The 18,041-nt window shown below is 45.4% G+C and overlaps 1 protein-coding gene across 2 annotated transcripts in view; it reads left to right on the forward strand.

Annotated features, from left to right (window-relative positions):
* IL13RA1 (interleukin 13 receptor subunit alpha 1) overlaps positions 1–8,001 on the forward strand; it is a 58,210-nt gene extending 50,209 nt beyond the window's left edge. Inside the window, exon 11 of one of the 2 annotated variants that reach the window (XM_064574502.1) lies at positions 7,857–8,001. In XM_064574502.1, coding sequence (XP_064430572.1) covers positions 7,857–7,862 — 6 coding nt within the window. In that variant the 3' untranslated portion in view covers positions 7,863–8,001. Of the gene's footprint in view, positions 1–703; positions 3,194–7,856 lie in introns of those variants that run through there. The other variant, XM_064574501.1, reaches the window with a different exon arrangement.
* Positions 8,002–18,041: the final 10,040 nt, after the last annotated feature.

The raw sequence follows: 18,041 nt of genomic DNA on the forward strand, positions 1-18,041 counted from the left end.
TTATTTTACAGATGAGGGGACTGAGCTCAGGTTCTACCCTTTGCCTTGATTTGTAAGTAAAGAAGGCAAAGGCCGGGATACTGGCTTTTGCCGTTAAGAGACACACTTAACATTGAGTTTAGGGTGAGCTTCCCTTTGAGTGCATGATTCCCGGTTCTAGCAAATTCATGTCTAGCATGAAACTGTTAATATAGGGTCTTTCAAAAGTTTTAACTGCACTAAGACTTTTGGGGACATTTTATATATTGCCATTGACCTCGATGCTGGTTGACTTTTTGAGCCTATTATCTCTGGAGCAATGGGCAAATTTGAGTGGCAAGAAAATGAAGGTAGTAAGAGTTAATGTAAGAAAAGCACGCCACCCTTTTATTCTTCTTCTTCAAAAGACTGTGTTTCCAGTTTTGGAGATGTCCACATTTCTCTCGAGAGAGAGCTGTCAGACATCATGTAACAATCCCACGCTCTCCCCTCCCCCTTGAATGTTAATTCCTGATTGTTCTGTTGCATGAATTGTTCAAATAGATGAAGATTCTTAGTAAAAAACAAGAAACAAAAAACAAAAAAACCCAAAACCATAAGAGGATAACATACACTCCTGGTTCCATGCACAGAAACCTAAAAATAAGCCCTGGCCACTGGTCCTCAGGGAGAGAACATTATTTAGAAGAGTCATCGTGTGTGTGTGTGTTTTCCTTCCTTCCAGCACTGGAAGAAGTATGACATCTATGAGAAGCAAACCAAAGAAGAGACCGACTCTGTGGTGCTGATAGAAAACCTGAAGAGAAACTCTCAGTGACGGGGATATTTATTTTAACCTTCAACGTGACCTTGTGAAGATTCATCCCATTCTGCGTTTGTTATCTGGGAACTCGTGAAACGGAAATTGAAACTACTGGGGCCATTTAAAAACAGGCAGCTCAGAAGAGCCGCGGTCTTTCTGTTGAGGCGAGCACTGAGAAACTAAACCTGAGGGGCTCTTTGGCGAAGAGAGTGGAGTCCTTGTTGTTGAATTGTAAAAGCAGACCGCCCTCGCGACAGCTTCAAAGTCAGGGACAAAGCCAACAGCGATGATGGCGGTAGAGTTCATCTTACCAAGAGTTGTGACAACTTCTGAGGGATCTGTGCCTGCTTTGTATTCTCTGTGTCCGACAAAACCAACACATTCGATTTTGTTGTGTGAAACTCATTTTGGGTGCAGTTGCTCATGCCAGCCCCTGAGTCACAGAGAACGTCTAGCAAACGAAATTGATAAAATCTGTTCATCTGTTCCTTGGGATCTCGTGGAGGAATGTATGTGGCTCTGAAACCTCTTAGCAGCCTGGGAGCCTCAGCGCCGTGAGCAGCAGGTGTCTCCGCTTGGAAAGGCTCGGACATCAGCGCTGGCCACGAGGAGGACACCTCCAGAAAAAGCAGAGGCCGCTCCTTTCCCGACACCTTTCAAAGCCACGGCAGGCTTTTGGGGGCCCCAGTGGAGGGTGGCAGGGATTGCTGGGTGTGAGGGTGTGCAGCCCGTGCCTTCTTCCCTTCCGCTGCTCAGAGCAGATGCTCACCCCCGCGCCCCTGCGCTCGGCCCCCAGCCCGGAGGCGCCGCTCACTCGGACGGGGGACAGTCGGCCGAGACCCCTCTGTCCTTACCACTTTATCTCCACCGGTCAGGTGCCAGACCTTTCGACTCCCCGGTTCCCCTGCCCAGTCTCCCCGGCCGCGTGCACCCTCATTCCCGGCAGCCAGCGGGTCTTTCCCCTCTGGCTAGAAATTAGAATGTAAAGCTGCTCAGAACACCTAGAGGGGCAGGGAGTAATTTGCATCTCAGGTAAAGTGTGAGGAGACTAAGAAACAATGACTGATTCTTGCATATTTTGTAACTTCTGCGTGAGTCTGCATTTCTTGGAAGGTTTTCAGCGTTTACTATTTCTCTATGCATTTTCTAAGCAGAAAGGAGGTATTATCTTCACTTTGAGCTTTGCTCTTGGTTTCAGCTACGTCTTCCCCTTTTCCCTTCCGGCCACGACTGGTTGTGAGTAGGTTTTGCTGCTTGTACGGACAGCATCTGAGGCTCCAACATTTGTATTCTTTTTTTTTTTGCATACTCAGGGTTCCATTCCCACCCAGCCCTGCATCAGACCCACAGAGATGCTCCCTCCACTCCTCCTCCTTCCTCCAAATTTAAAGAAGCGTGGAAGCGAGAAGCCCCCCACTCCGCCCCCCCCCCCCAGAGTCTCTCTCCCCACATGCACGGACTCTGATTCCTGATAAGAACTTGAAAATGTGATACCACAAGTTCTCCAGACACTCACCCGTGGGCAGCAATCAGATGTTGCGACTTGCAGCTCCTGCTTTTAGGGGACGACAGGAGGAGGTCAGAGGTTTGGGCCCAGGTGGCCACCGGCTGGCACGGCCGCGGAGGAGGAGGGCGCCCTGGCTTGTCGGAGGAAATTGCAGGCCAGGGGTAGACGTCAACGTGTTTCCTCCCTGTATCTTTTTTTTTTTTTTTTTCAGGTCAGATTGAGGTGGGAGACAGGCAGAGTAGATGTCCCACCTTGTTCTACGGTTCTCTAGAAAGAGCATTTGGTTTTCCTGTGTCGGAATGAGATTCTCTCCCAGTCAAGTCTTTTATAATTCTGGAAAGCAAAACACCTACACGCCTCAGCCAGGGCCATTTTTCCTGGTATCCTATTTAGATGGCAGTGAGGGAGGGGATGCTTTGGGATCACGGTTCCCCAAGGGACTGCAGATGGTGACAGTCACAGCCCGGGAGCGAGGACATCGCACTTGGTTTCCATTCTCCGCTTTGAGCTGTCAGATAGTCGAGGGAAAAGGGGGCAGCAAACTACGGGAATACCTATGGCTGATGGAGAATTGCTGAAGAGTGATTCCCCCAGTGTTGGGAGCTCTCGGGAACTTGAATACATCAGTGGGATTTCCATCACCTGTAGGAAACGCATAGCTTCATTCGCTGTGTTATGCCTAAACTATATGGATTTTCTTTCCCTCCACCCACCTAAGTAAACCCAGTGTAAGGATGGTCATTCTTATTCTTTCATTCAGATAAGTTTTTCCTCTATCTGGGCACTGAAGGGATACACAAAACAATGTTAAGAATATTTTTGGTAATGCCTTCAACTAGGGATCATTTTGTTTAACTTCTTATAGGAAAGCTTGAGTGAAATAAATACTGTCTTTTTGTATGTCACCCACATGTTCTCCTTTGGTCTTACTTTGGTGTAAAGCATTGTGAGGAGTGGGTGGTGGAAAAATTGGAGTTAAAAGAATAAGTGTGGGGGAAAAAAAAAAATCCAAGACAGCTATTTTATCTTACAGTCATTTCTCATAAGCTGCTCTGCTGTTCTCGGTGCACCTGTGTTTTCTGATAAGAGCACTCACCGAGTTTAATATCAGCAGTACCTAAAGGGACGCAAGTATCTGATAAACTGTAGTTGTGGTAATTAAGGGAAATGCACCGTGGGGCGGCTGCGGTGCCGGGGTTGGGGGCCCGGGAGGGAGAGCGGGGTCCGCAGGTGCAGCTGAGGCACCTCCGCGGGGCAGGCAGCTGCAAGGGGCTCCAGCTGTCGGCGTTCAAGGGTGGGACGGCAAAGTATGTCATTGCCAAAGACGGGGGCGGGTGGGGGGAGGCCTCTGCCGGCTGCCTGCGCGTCTCCATCCTGACATACCTGGTGGTTTGGGTGGTCCTGGTGAAGAAGGGTTAGCAAGACTGTAACACCTCCCGGCAGAGCAGTGTGTCACCAGAGTCAAAGGCGTGACCTTCACCAACACCACCTTAGAGCTTGGGGAGCGGCTCTGGCCTGTTGCCCACGATGTCATCCCACCGCGGGGAGAGAGTGTCTGTCGTCACCAACCCGATCGTGACCCCCAACCAGTGGCAGGAAACCTATGGGAAAAGAAAAAGAAATACACACACACACATGCACATTCTTAAGGAGACTGTCCTGGTATACATGATGGGGGACCCCCAGTTAGAAATTAGTCACATGAGCAGGTTAGATTTGAGCCTAATAATCAGTTTTCAAAAGCTGTCCTCTTAAGAGATGGTAATGTGGTTTCATATTTTCTATAACTACAGCAAAATGGTTTCAATGTCATGGAGGGTTTTTTCTTTCTCATTCGTGTTGTTAAAAGGAAAACCACGGGCCCAGCATGGTGTCACTTACCCAAGTCAGTAAGCCAAGACTTAATACGTAACTGCAGTTTCAGCCTTTAACCTTTAACCAGCCAACATGGAATTTCCTGCCCAGTACTAGGAATTTTACTGATAGACCCTTTCCGTTCCCCTTAGGAGGGTGACCTTGCTTAAAACAATGGATTCCTTGCTAATAATTTCCTTTTTTCCACTCCCTATCTTTATTATTAATTTTTTTTAGAGAGGGAAGGTGGAGGAGGGGCAGAAGGTGAGGGAGAGAGAGAGAGAAAGAATCTTAAGCAGGCTCCACACCCAGCATGGAGCCACCTATGTGGGGCTCAATCTCATGACCCTGAGATCATGACCTGAGCTGAAATCCAGAGTCGGACACTTAACCAGCTGAGCCACCCAGGCGCCCCTCACTCTCTACGTTTAAAAGCCTTTTCTTTTCTGTGGCTCTTTTTTTTTGTTTTTTGTTTTTTTAAGATTTTATTTATTTATTTGACACAGAGAGACAGCAAGAGGAAACAGAAGCGGGGGAGTGGGAGAGGGAGAAGCAGGCTCCCCGCCGAGCAGGGAGCCTGATGCAGGGCTCAATCCCAGGACCCTGGGATCATGACCTGAGCTGGAAGGCAGATGCTTAACGACTGAGCCACCCAGGCGCCCCTCTGTGGCTCTTTTGAACTCTTCTCTACTTATTAGGTGCGGATGCTGCTGGATTCATGAGTCAAATAATAAAGCCAATTAGATCTTTCAAATTTACGTAGTTGAGTTTTTGTTATTTAACGGTGTTAAGCTCTAGGAATGGATCTTTAGCCAGACCACATTTATTAATTACCCTGAATCTTTACAAGATCCAAACCCTAGGGAGTGGGTAGGGGCTGCTGATCTCGGTGGGGTTATTTCTGTAACCATCTGGAATGATCCAAGAAGAGTCTGGAAATCTGTCTCCAGGTAAGTATAGTTGTGTTTTTAATAAGAAAGCTTTGCTGCTTAATACATCAATATACTGAGTATTATGACAGAAAACATTTGAGTACAGACACTTGAGGTTGCTTATCTATATGAGATCTATGGAAAACACATTTTTGTAGTCATAAACATGTTCACCTTGTCTCGGGGAGAGGAGCCAGAATGATTGAAGTACATTTGATTTCCAGAGTAATTTACCATTTTGTCATTTCCATGAAGTCCTGCTCATTTACAAGCTCACATGAGAAACACATTATGCCATCAGAGTATTAGTTTCAGAAGAAAGCAAGGAAACAAGAACACTTATTTCAGAGACTCTTCTTTTAAACCCTGATGATTAGATCAAGCAGTAAGTTTCTTGTAAATACTGTAGCTAAGTCTTGGCATGCTTTTACTTTAAGCGAGGGAGGAGATTTATTGGCATTTGGATATGCTAGATATTTTTGACATCAATCCCCAGGATGAATTCTTCCTGAAGGTTCTTTGGCCTTTAGCTGTCTTTCCTAATTGTCACACTATTAGTTTACTATTAGCAACAGGAAAATATTTGACTGCTAGTTTTCAACATTTATTAGGTATAAACATTACATAAAAAGAGAAAATAGTTATTGAGTGGCTACCAGGTGCCAAGTTAGATGTATTATTTCACTAAATTCCCACGTGACGCCCATGAGATAGGTGGCATTGTTACCTTCATTTTATAGATGAAGAAACTGAGACATAAAATGATTGAGTTGGGGGCTCCCAGATGGCTCAATCAGTTAAGCCATCTGACTTCCGCTCGGGTCATGGTCTCAGGGTCCTGGGATTGAGCTCCGTGGCAGGCTCTGCGCTCAGTGAGGGGTCTGCTTGTCCCTCTGCCCTTCCCCCAGCTCGTGCGCTCTCCCTCCCTCCCTCTCTCTCAAATAAAATCTTTTAAAAAAATAAAACGATTGAGTTGTGTATGCAAGATCACCCAGCTAGTAAATGACTGAGACAGAATTGGAAACGAAGTCAGCCTGACATGAGAGCCAGTATTAGAAGGCCAGTGATAAATATTTACTTGTCCTAAGAAGAAAGCTACCTAAAGAAGAAACATTTTCTTTCAAATTGTTGCCAAATTGCTTATCAAACAGAAGTTGTTTGAGAATGTAAACCATTTAAGCGAGCTTTTTACAGCGTCTTCAGATTCATTTGTGCATTCCATTCATCTGTGTGCTTTGCACAGGGCAAAGTAACCTAGAGTAGAATGTCCGAGTTCCAAATGACCTTGGGCAGACATTTCTTCCTGTTTGCATCGGCTTCCCTACCTGTAGATGAAGATGTTAGACTTCGCGATTTTTCATCCCATCCAAAGTTCCTAACAGTGGCCGTAAGTTGTGGAACTCATTCAGAAGTGGGGGTCTTTGCTACAGACACAAGCAATGCCATGGGCAGGTCCCTTCCTCTCTCTGGGCATCAGTGTTCTCATCTGTAAAATAAGGAGACTGGACTAGATGAGCTCTATTCTGACATCCAACAGAAACTGAGATAATGACTTGTTTTGCATATCAAGAAAATGCATTTACGGTCACCTCCTGTTGCTACAGGAAATAGCCATGAGCAGTTAACTGCCAAAAATAACCAGAGTGGGTCCTTCAATACAACAGTACGAACAGAGGGGTTGATACGTTGGATGAGCCCTGGGGTCCATCCAAATCAGAATTTTCCACAAGGGCCCAACCATGATGGTGCCCAACAACTATTTCTTACCATGCTTTGCAGATCGTAGGTCATTTTGCCTAGAGACACAAAAATGGATTTTTGTATAATACAGATTGCTTCTATAATGACATTTGATACGTTACCTAAAATAGAGTCCCTTTGAATTCAATACTTGCAAATTTGGTCATTGGATTTAACTTTTTGGTTTTTATTTGATCAAAATGAAACTAATTTTATTATTTTTTTAAGATTTTATTTATTTATTTGACAGAGACACAGCGAGAGAGGGAACACAAGCAGGGGGAGTGGGAGAGGGAGAAGCAGGCTTCACGCTGAGCAGGGAGCCCGATGCGGGGCTTGATCCCGGGACCCTGGGATCATGACCTGAGCCGAAGGCAGATGCTTAATGACTGAGCCACCCAGGCGCCCCAACGTACATAATTTTAAAAATCGAAGAATACCACAGGGCTTATAAAACACAGTGGTCTCCTGCCCCACCGCTCCTGACCCCTGATTCCTGCTCCCGGAAAAGACGCCCTCACCCTATCCCTGGAACCTGTGAAAATGTTATGTTACATGGCAAAAGGGGCTTCAGATGTCATTACGATTATAGATCTTAAAATGGGAAGATTTTCCTGGATTATCTGGGTGGGTCCAATCTCATCACTTGAGCCCTTAAAAGCAGAGAAATTTCTCAGGCTGGAAATGGAAGAGTCAAAGCACAGAAAGGCCTCAAAGTGTTGTCATGGGCTTGGGAATGGAAGAGGCTGTTAGAAAGTGCTGGAAGGAACTGGATCCTGCCAACAACGTGAAATGAGCCTGGCAGCTGAATCTCCCCCTAACGTCTCCAGATAAGAGCCCAGGCTGGCTAACTACATGATTTCAGCCTTATGAGACCCGAAGCAGAAAATCAATCATACTTTGTTGGACTTCTGACCTACAGAAGTATAAATACATTTGTGTTGTTTTAAACTGCTTTTAACGTTTTTAGCTGGTTCTTTTTGGTATCTAACTCTTCTGACTAACGCCCGAATACTTAATGATATTTCTTATTTTTATTTAGGTTTAGAAATTACCTATTTCTGGGCGCCTGGGTGGCTCAGTTGGTTAAGCGACTGCCTTCGGCTCAGGTCATGATCCTGGAGTCCCTGGATCGAGTCCCGCATCGGGCTCCCTGCTCGGCAGGGAGTCTGCTTCTCCCTCTGACCCTCCCCCCTCTCATGTGCTCTCTCTCTCTCATTCTCTCTGTCTCAAATAAATAAATAAAATCTTTAAAAAAAAAAAAAAAGAAATTACCTATTTCTGAATTTCTGCTATGGAAGATGAGGAACTAGCTCTCTTATATGTCCCCAACACACACACACACACACACACACACACACACACGCAGACATACCCCACATGCACTCACACTTCTACAAATACAAAAAATTTTGGTTAAAATATTTAATATTTGCAATATTTGTATAATCATTATGCACAGTTGATCCATGTACAGTACCATTAAATTGTATTTCCTTTATCTTGTCTTCCCCAAATTGTCTCTTTTGTTTGGTTTGATTTGTTTTTCTAAGTACCTGTCATGAGTTCAGCCCCAAACTTGCTGACAGAACCACAAAACTCCATTCGGCATGGTCACCTATCACACGTAATCAGTGAGTTCCATTTGTTTTTCTTGGAGACAACCCTCGTGGAGTTTGCTGGCTTCCCGATCCATTCTGGAATGTTTGCCCTCCGGGCCTGCCACCCAACTGTCGTCATCCGGGGAGTGCCCTTTGCATCTCTTCTTTGTTTGACTCTGCTTTCCACATTTCAGGTGGTCCTCTTTCTTGCTTTATGCCCTGGTTTTGCCAGACTACATCCTGTACTCACTTCCTTAGAAAGATTGCGAGGGAGGTATTTTTTTTTTTTTTAAGATTTTATTTATTTATTTAAGAGAGAGAGAGAATGCCGAGAATGCGCACGAGCCAGGGGAGGGGCAGAGAAGCAGACTCCCCGCTGAGCAGGGAGCCCGATGCGGGGCTCGATCCCAGGACCCTGGGATCATGACCTGAGCCGAAGGCAGTCGCTTAACCAACTGAGCCACCCAGGCGCCCCTTATTTTATTTATTTATTTGACAGAGAGAGACACAGCGAGAGAGGGAACACAAGCAGGGGGAGTGGGAGAGGGAGAAGCAGGCTTCCCGCTGAGCAGGGAGCCCGATGCGGGACTCGATTCCAGGACCCTGGGATCATGACATGAGCTGAAGGCAGATGCTCAACTGACTGGGTTGCCCAGGCGTCCACGAGGGAGGTAATTTTTTAAATAAAACCCTTCTGTATCTGAATATATCTTCACATATGATTAAAGTTAGCCCTAGGTGAAGAATTCCTAAATAGAAACAATTTCCCTTCAGATTTTTGAAAGCCATATTCCACTATGTTCCTGCTTCTAGCGTTGCTTTTGAAAAGTCTGATTCCTTTATTGATTTCCAATTTTCTGGGTGTAACTTCTCTCTCTGCAAGCTTAAAAGTTTTCTTTTCGTCTCTAGTGTTTTAAAATTTCACAGTGAGATGTCTTCTTGGGCATGTAATTTTTTTTTAAGATTTTAAGTACTCTCTATGCCCAGCGTGGGGCTCAAACTTACAACCTTGAGATCAAGAGACGCACGCTCGACCGGCTGAGCCGGCCAGGCGCTGCTCCTTTTCCTTTATGCGAAAATGAGAATCGTGGTGGCAGCAATGTATCCTGCTTTAACAGTATCATGTTACACTATTTGCCTTCACTGTATTGAATTGGTAGTAGCATGACATTTTCCAATTGCACTGTTTTGAGAAAAAGAATTCTGTATCCAACTCTTAGGAAGTCAGAATCTTAGCTCTTTTTATGCTTCTAAAAACACTTAAAATCAAAAGTAGTTTTTTAAAGATTTGGTTGAGAAAGAGAGAGAAAGAAGGAGGGGGAAGGGGCAGAGGGAGAGAATCCTCAAGCAGACGCCCCACTGAGTGCTGAGCCCTACTCAGGGCTCGATCTCACAACCCTGAGATGATGACCTGAGCTGAAATCAAGAGTTGGTCACTTAACTGACTGAGCCACCCAGGCGCCCCCAAATCAAAAGTCGTTTTTCTTTCTTCTTTCTTTCTTCCATTCTCTCTTTCTCTCTCTCTCCCTCCCTCCCTTTCCTTCCTTCCCCTGCGATAGATGGAAACTGAAGAGATAATGCTAGATAGCTGCTCCTTGGCGGTACAATAGGCTGTTTGGAGCCCAAACTAACCATTTTCTCAGGATGGGAGTGCAGTGTAAACATCTAATGTACGGGGATTAATGTGCGCCCTGCCACGCAGCCCAAAATAAGGCTGGCCAGTACCTGGGGGCACTGAGGAGGCTAAAAGACAATTGACAAGCCTCAGCCTGAAGAGGAGGCCTGGGTTAGCTGTGAGCCTCACACCCAGGAGCTGCCTTGCCAGCACATAGGGGACCCACAGAGACTAGAACTAGAATCATAGAGGAAGAAGGTACCTAAGCCAGGAACAATCTAAGCTTGCCTTCTCTGTTGATGGGATCACTTTCGACCAGGAGTGATGTGCAAACTATATGTCATGGGCACCAACCCGCCAGATCTGATGCCAATTTCTTGGTAGAGGCAGATTAGTATGACCCGCTACCGTACTCAGTAGATAGGTACTGAGCACCTACCATGCGCCTGCTAGGCGAGTCACTTCCTTTCTCTTAGTTTGCGTTTTCTCACCTGGGAAAAAAGCAGTAAGCAATCTACAGGGGGCCTTTCAGGTCTAATATTCACAGTTAAGAAAACGGCAATTTGGAGTTGTTTTTTTAGAAAAATAATGGGAGCAGACATCGAAAAAGAGCAGCTGACCTAAGACTTGTAGATTTGAAAATGCAGACAAAACGAGATGATTCTGTGTGTTATTGTTTGACTTGAGAATTGGACTAAGAGTGAATCCCAAGCGTCTTATCTCCGTGCTGTGTCCAAAAGCAGTGGAGGGGCAACAAGGACAGCTCTCTCCCAAACGTGAGTCTGCTTTATAGCTTGGACGTTCAAGCTGCATCCCACCAGCCCCCGCTAGCGTGCGTAGACAGGATAACTTCCCCCTTCCAAGTAGACTCCTTTTTTTTTTTTTTTAAAGATTTTATTTATTTATTTGACACAGAGAGAGATAGCGAGAGAGGGAACACAAGCAGGGGGAGTGGGAGAGGGAGAAGCAGGCCTCCCGCCGAGCAGGGAGCCCAATGCGGAGCTCGATCCCAGGACCGTGGGATCATGACCTGAGCCGAAGGCAGACATCCAACGACTGAGCCACCCAGGTGCCCCAAGTCGACTCCTTTCTTTTAGCATTCTCTCCCCAGCTGCCACCATCCTCAGTGCTGTCTTTCGGTGGCTGACAGTGGCTTCTCCAGTCTGGCAAGAGTCCATGTTCCAGGCCTTTCCTACCTTCCTCTCTTTTCAAACTCTGCCTCGCCTCATTTCTCCTCCCTTTTGGCCTCTGCCTCCTGATACAAGACGTTTGATCTGTTCATCCTTTCTAACGTGGTCAAGGAAGGCCAACGTGTTTGTGGGCTCCCTCTCCTGGGTGAGATTCATCGTCCGAGGAGCCTCTCCAAAATCACGCTGCCGCTTTAGTGGTGGATTTTAAAAAATCTTTTATTATGGAAAAGTTCAAACAAACAAAAGTGGAGAGACCGTTACGATGAATGACCATCCTCCAGCGTTGACAATGATCAACACGATCGGTCTTGCTTCGTCTCTACCTCCACCCATTCTCCATCTCACAGACAATGAATTATTTTGAAGCAAATCCCAGACATTGTATCATTTCATCTGTAAATACTTCAGTACACATCTCTAAAAACTAAGGACCCCTTTTATTAAAAAAAAAACACTACAATAGGGAAAGTATTCATTATTAAAGCTAATTTAAGGTTGTGGGTTTAATGAAAATTGACATGTCTTTAGAGCTACCGGGATTAAATATACAACTTCTCTTCTGCCTGTATTTACTGAAAATCGCGTAAGTTCATGTTCTCTCTGTTGCAAATTTGTCAGAAAAAAAAAAACAACTTAAAATAATGGTTGACTTTGTCCAGTGCCTCCCGAAGTGTTGTGGGTAGTCTAAACATAATTGTTAAGAACAAGTAAATCAAATAGATGTAAATAAGATTAAAAGGTTTATAGGCAAACTTTTAAATAGCTTCCAAAATCTTTGGTAACCGGTAACTTTAAAGTTTTGCCAAATTAAATGATGAGTAAAGTGAAAATCATGGACTATCTAGATCACTTCCAAAAAGGTAAGATAAGAAAACGTGACGTATGGACACCTGGGTGGTTCAGTTGGTTAAGGGACTGCCTTCGGCTCAGGTCATGGTCCCAGGGTCCTGGGATGAGTCCTGCATTGGGCTCCCTGCTCAGCAGGGAGCCTGCTTCTCCCTCTGCCTGCCAGTCTCCTTGCTTATGTTCTCTCTCTCTCAAATAAATAAATAAAATCTTAAAAAAAAAAAAAGAAAACATGAAGTACCGAAATCAATCAAGAAATAAACTGCAATACCATTATCATGCTTAAAAGAATTAACAATAATTGCTTAATATTATCAAATATCCAGTCAGTGTTTACACTTCCCCAACTGTCTCACTTTTTTTTTTTCTATAGTTTGTTCGAATCAGGATCCAGCAAGGCTCATGGTGGATTTTTGAATACCAATACTTTGTTATATATAGGTGCAAGGATTTAGGAACAAACAGTTGTTTGGCCCTCAAAACCTTACTGCGTTGGCATCTAGTAATGAGTATGGCCCTGTCACCACAAAGTAGCTCCCCCCGCACCTTCCAGATTGCTCTGACTGCACATTAGGGTCACTGTGTATTGCACTGGGCTCTGGAAATTCTTGATAAGGACAGTAAGTCAGCCATGAAAGAAGTGAAAACTCAAGATTGGCCTTGAAATTTGGAAGTTCTTACACAACCAACACTCAGTTTTCCTTGGGCAAAACAAAACAAAACAACCTGATACACACGCACACCCTGCCCCACCCCCCACACAACCAAATGCCAACTTTTAATACGCGTAGGGAATGTTTGTGCACGTGGCAATCAAAAGCATATCTGTGTTGTATCATTTCTCCCCCCTCGGGGTAAGGACTGATATAAGCATGTTGGAAATGTGATAATGAAGAAACACTTCAGCATGGATTCATTAGGACCAAAATGGCATGACCCCTTTAGGATATTTCTAAATGTACTGAAAACTGGAAAGCAGGCCGGAAAAACAGGCTTAGGAGTCTGCATGGTAGGTTGAGGAAAATTACGTGTGGTTAAGTACGTGCTCCTTCCACCTGCTGAGTGAACACTTAGTCATGCAGCTTTTGGTAAGTTGTTGGCTTGGATAGCATTGGGAAATATTGATATGCACCATGTGACTACCACCAGCAGGATGGAGTGGATCCACTGGAGTGAAAAAAAGCTGATTGAATTGAACCGTGGAGTCTGGGAGCAGCATTCCCTCTACCAGGGTCTGCTCTAGTCCACTGCTTTATTCCTTCATTCAGGAGGCCTTTACATGAGTACGGAGTATGTATAAGATGCTGTGGTGGGTTCAAAGAAGAATAGGACTTGCTTTCTGTCTCATTGTTTCTCAGAGTCTGAGCTAGGGACGGGACATCTGTTCCATCTGGTGAACCAGTTCTGCCTGGAGATACTGTTTTGAGAAGGATTTTGAGATTGAGTTTAGGCTCAGCAGAAAGACAGCTAAGATCCGTTAGTGATGCCTCTCATTGGGTACTGGTGGGGGGATGACTTGAAGAATTTGTGCCACGTAGTTGCCATCCTGGGCTAGGGGAGGGAGGGAGCAATCCATATATATAAATAATGAATAATCTTCAAGGCAGAGTGTGAAAAATTAGAGCTATAAAAGGAGGTCCAAATGAAGCGCTGTAGACAGGCAGTAGAAGGAATGATCTGAACCTTGAAGTGTGAGTCGAATCTGAACAGATTCACAAAAGGGGGCATTCTTGTCCTGGGAAGAGGTTGGGCAAAGTCACAGATGGTGGTAGCAGGATGGATTGTGGGAGGAAGACAATGGAGATAAGCCGATGAGGTAGGAGCTTAGTTGAGAGGTGGCGAGGCTCTCCTGTGCCAGGGAAATTAGAAAAGAACTCAGATCTGAAATATTTTAGAGGTGGACTCACCAGGACTTGACAAATGAACGGGAGATGTTCAAGATGCTATAGAGAAGCAAAGCCTGGAGTGGGGGTGAGGGAGGGGGCGGATGAGAAATACGAATTCTGTTTTGGACATGTGGACTATAGGTTGTTGGCAGGAACCACTGGGTCATGATTTCCAACAAGGTTGGAGGGCACTCGGGTGGCAATGAGAGCAAAGCAACTTCAAGAGTCAGGGGTGCGGGAGCCAGCCCCCGGGGAAAGAGCAGTGGCCTCACTCCCAGAAGACACATGGCAAGCCTCTGGGCACAGGGTGAAGAAACTGCAAATCTGAGCTTGTTACAGGGCAGTCATGCAATGGCAAGCGAGACCGCAAGGCAGAGCCCTTACCAGCAACTCGCAGCTCCAGAGTAACACACTGCTGCCATCTGGGGGCTGCGTGGAGAAATGGTAATGGCAGCTCTGTGATTGCCACTTAGGGAGAGGGGACATGATTTGGGGGCCACCAAGACCCCTCCTCTCAAAAACCTTTTATAGTTCTTCCTTGAAGTCTTTTTTTTTTTTAATTTTTATTTGGGCGCCTGGGTGGCTCAGTCGTTAAGCGTCTGCCTTCGGCTCAGGTCATGATCCCGGGGTCCTGGGATCGAGCCCCGCATCGGGCTCCCTGCTCGGCAGGAGGCCTGCTTCTTCCTCTCCCACTCCCCCTGCTTGTGTTCCCTCTCTCGCTGTGTCTCTCTCTGTCAAATAAATAAATAAAATCTTTAAAAAAAAAGATTTTATTTATCTGAGAGAGAGAATGGGAGACAGCATGAGAGGGGGAGGGTCAGAGGGAGAAGCAGACTCCCCGCCGAGCAGGGAGCCCGATGTGGGACTCGATCCCGGGACTCCAGGATCATGACCTGAGCCGAAGGCAGTTGCTTAACCAACTGAGCCACCCAGGCGCCCCTTCCTCGAAGTCTTTTTAGGCTAGCTCTATTCCTCCATCCCCAGTGGAGAAAACTATGGGGGCATGTGTTCTGTAGTATCCTTTCTTTCTGGAAGGGTTTAACCCTTGACAGCAGACTACTTCCGGCCAGCTATGGCATGCGAGCGCCGAATTGAGAGCTTTCCTGCCACCGCAGCTGTCCTGTAGCTGCTGACCAAGGTTCTGGCTGGGACCACGGCTCTCTGCTGGACCCACCAAATCCCTCGTTTTGACCGAGTCACTGGTTGGCTTTGACTTTTGATACTAGGACACCCTCGTTTTTGCCTCCAGGGGCACCGCTTCCTCCTCTATGTTTTCCTTTGCCAACCTCCTTTTCTGGAGTGGAACCGGGTCTTCGTCTTTTCGTTCATTCATTCAGCAAACATTTATTGAGTGGGTACACTGTGCTAAGCACTGAAGCCACGTTGGGGGGGAAAACAGATGCGGCCCCTCAAGAAGTTGTATGACAGGGGCGCCTGGGTGGCTCAGTCATTAAGCATCTGCCTTTGGTCAGGTCATGATCCCAGGGTCCTGGGATCGAGCCCCGCATCGGGCTCCCTGCTCGGCGGGGAGTCTGCTTCTCCCTCTGCCCCTCACCCTACTCTCGTGCTCTCACTCTCGCTCTCTCTCAAATAAATAAATAAAATCTTTTAAAAAAAAGTTGTATGACAGTCTAACTGTAAAGACAGAAGACAGTCATAAGAAGTGTGATCGTTGCTCTGAGGGAAAGATGGATGCTGCAGTGGGAGCAGGAAACAGGGGAATCTGACCACATCTTGAAGGGTAGTGAAAACTTTTCTGACATTTAAGCTGAAATTTGAACAATTCGTACAAATTGGCCAGGAGATAACTATTCTGAAAAATATGAAATCCCCAAGGCTTGGGAAATAAGGAGCCATTGTCCTGGTTCCTCTGTCTTCTGGGATGATAGTGCAATAGGGAGATTCATCAGCTTTATACACACAGTCCCTCGGGAGAGTCTTGAGTCTGGAATTGGCATGTCAAAGTGAAAAGTAGGTGTTTAAAATAAAAATAATAATTACAACAACAACAATCAGAAAATCAGGAAACATAGAAATATAGAACCAGGGGCACCTGGGTGGTGCGGTTGGTTAAGTTTCCGACTCTTGGTTTCGGCTCAGGTCGGGATCGCAAGGTGGTGAGATTGAGCCCCGCATCGGGCACCACGCTCAGTTTGGAGTCTGCTTAAGACTCTTTCTCCCTTGCCCTCTGCCCCTCTCGCCTCTGCGCGCACTCTCTCTCTCTCAAATAAATAAATAAAATCTTAAAAAAAAGAAATACAGAACAACAACAACAAAAATAACCCCCCAAACTCTGTATTAGCCTGCCCTTTTTGGAAAAGAATACATATAAGAAGATAAAGAAATACTAATATTCTTGAAGTCCTGAAGTACCATGTTTCAGTTTCTTTCACTTTTTTTCCTTCCTAAGAATTGAGCCAATTTTTAAAATCTCCACATATACTCATTTGAACTGGAACACAATGTCTTAAATATGCTAACACATTGGATCTGAACCAATGCAAGATATCAAAAATCTACTTGAATTTCAGATTCCTCATCAGTAAAATAGGGATGATAATAGTAGATACATCCTGGGTTTTTTTTTTTTTTTTTTTTTGAGACATAATGAGTTAACCCTTGCGAAGCACTTTAAACCAGTGCCTGGCCCATCATAAGCACATAATACACATTAGTAGTATATTTCGGGTCTGACCTGTTCATAGAACATGTCAGGGGAAAGGCTATCAGGCTGATGGAATGAGGTTGCTTCGACACCATGCCATGGAAAAGACTGGCTATTCCAGCCGCACACAAAGGGCCAACCCTGACACTAGAAACGCTAAGCGGAAAAAAAAGAAGCCGAGAATGTTGCATGTAAGTCAGCTCGTTTGGAGAGGTGCACACAGAGAGAAGCTTATTCTGTAGCTCATGTTCCTAAGGGATCTCCTCTTCCCCCGCTCCTGACAGGTAATCTGGTCTCCACCTCAATACCTCCAGCGACAGGGAGTTCTCTGTTATTGGAGAGAGCCTGTTTCATTCTCTGATAGTCTGTTCTAATTTTTTTAGATCAGTCTTTACATTCTATGGTCAAAAATCATCTCCCTCGTATATCCATCTACCTGTGAATCCTTCTGCCCTGGGGAACCAAAGAGAACAAAAAAGTTTTCCACACTATTGGCAAACTTGGAACAAGGACTGTAGATGGTAGATCCTGAATTTGATAACCGTGCTGTAGTCACCTCTGAGAATGTCCTTGTCCTTGGAAATTACCCACTGAAATATGAAGAGAAGTGAAATGACATATACAATAGTTTTGCAAATGGTTCAGAAAAAAGAACATTAATACATAAGTAGGGAGAGAGTCCCAAAATATTCACAATTGGTGGGATCTGGATAGATAGTCTAGGAGGATTCTTCATAGTATTTTTTTAAGGTTTTATTTATTTATTTATTTATTTATTTATTTATTTATTTATTTATTTAGAGCTCGAGCAGAGGGAGGGGCGGAGGGAGAGAGAGAGAGACTCTCCAGTAGACTCCGTGCCGAAAACAGAGCCCCACGCGGGCCTTGATCCCACAACCCTGACATCACGACCTGAGCCAAAATCAAGAGTTGGAGGCTTAACCGACTGAGCCACCCAGACACCCCTTTTCGTAGTATTCTTGTACCTATTCTTTTTTTTTTTTTTTAAGATTTTTATTTATTTATTTGACAGAGAGAAACACAGCGAGAGAGGGAACACAAGCAGGGGGAGTGGGAGAGGGAGAAGCAGGCTTCCCGCTGAGCAGGGAGCCCGATGCAGGGCTTCATCCCAGGACCCCGGGCTCATGACCTGAGCCGAAGGCAGACGCTTAACGACTGAGCCACCCAGGCGCCCCTCTTGGACCTATTCTGTAATCTTGAAATTATCTCAAAAGAAAAAGTTAATAAAAAAATCCTCTCTTCCATATGACAGCTCTTCAAAGGTTTGAGAACAATTACATTTATGTGATTCTACTCTTCTCTCTCACTCACTTGTTCGTTCATTCATTATTTCATCCTTTGACAAATATGGATTAAGCATCTGCTTTGGGCCAGGCCCAGAGCTGGGCACCATGAGTCCAGCA

The sequence above is a fragment of the Mirounga angustirostris genome, unplaced genomic scaffold, assembly GCF_029215605.1.
Source record: "Mirounga angustirostris isolate CCGP_5_RB_7025 unplaced genomic scaffold, mMirAng1.0.hap1 SCAF_11, whole genome shotgun sequence".
In the NCBI taxonomy this organism is placed as follows: Eukaryota; Metazoa; Chordata; class Mammalia; order Carnivora; family Phocidae; genus Mirounga; species Mirounga angustirostris.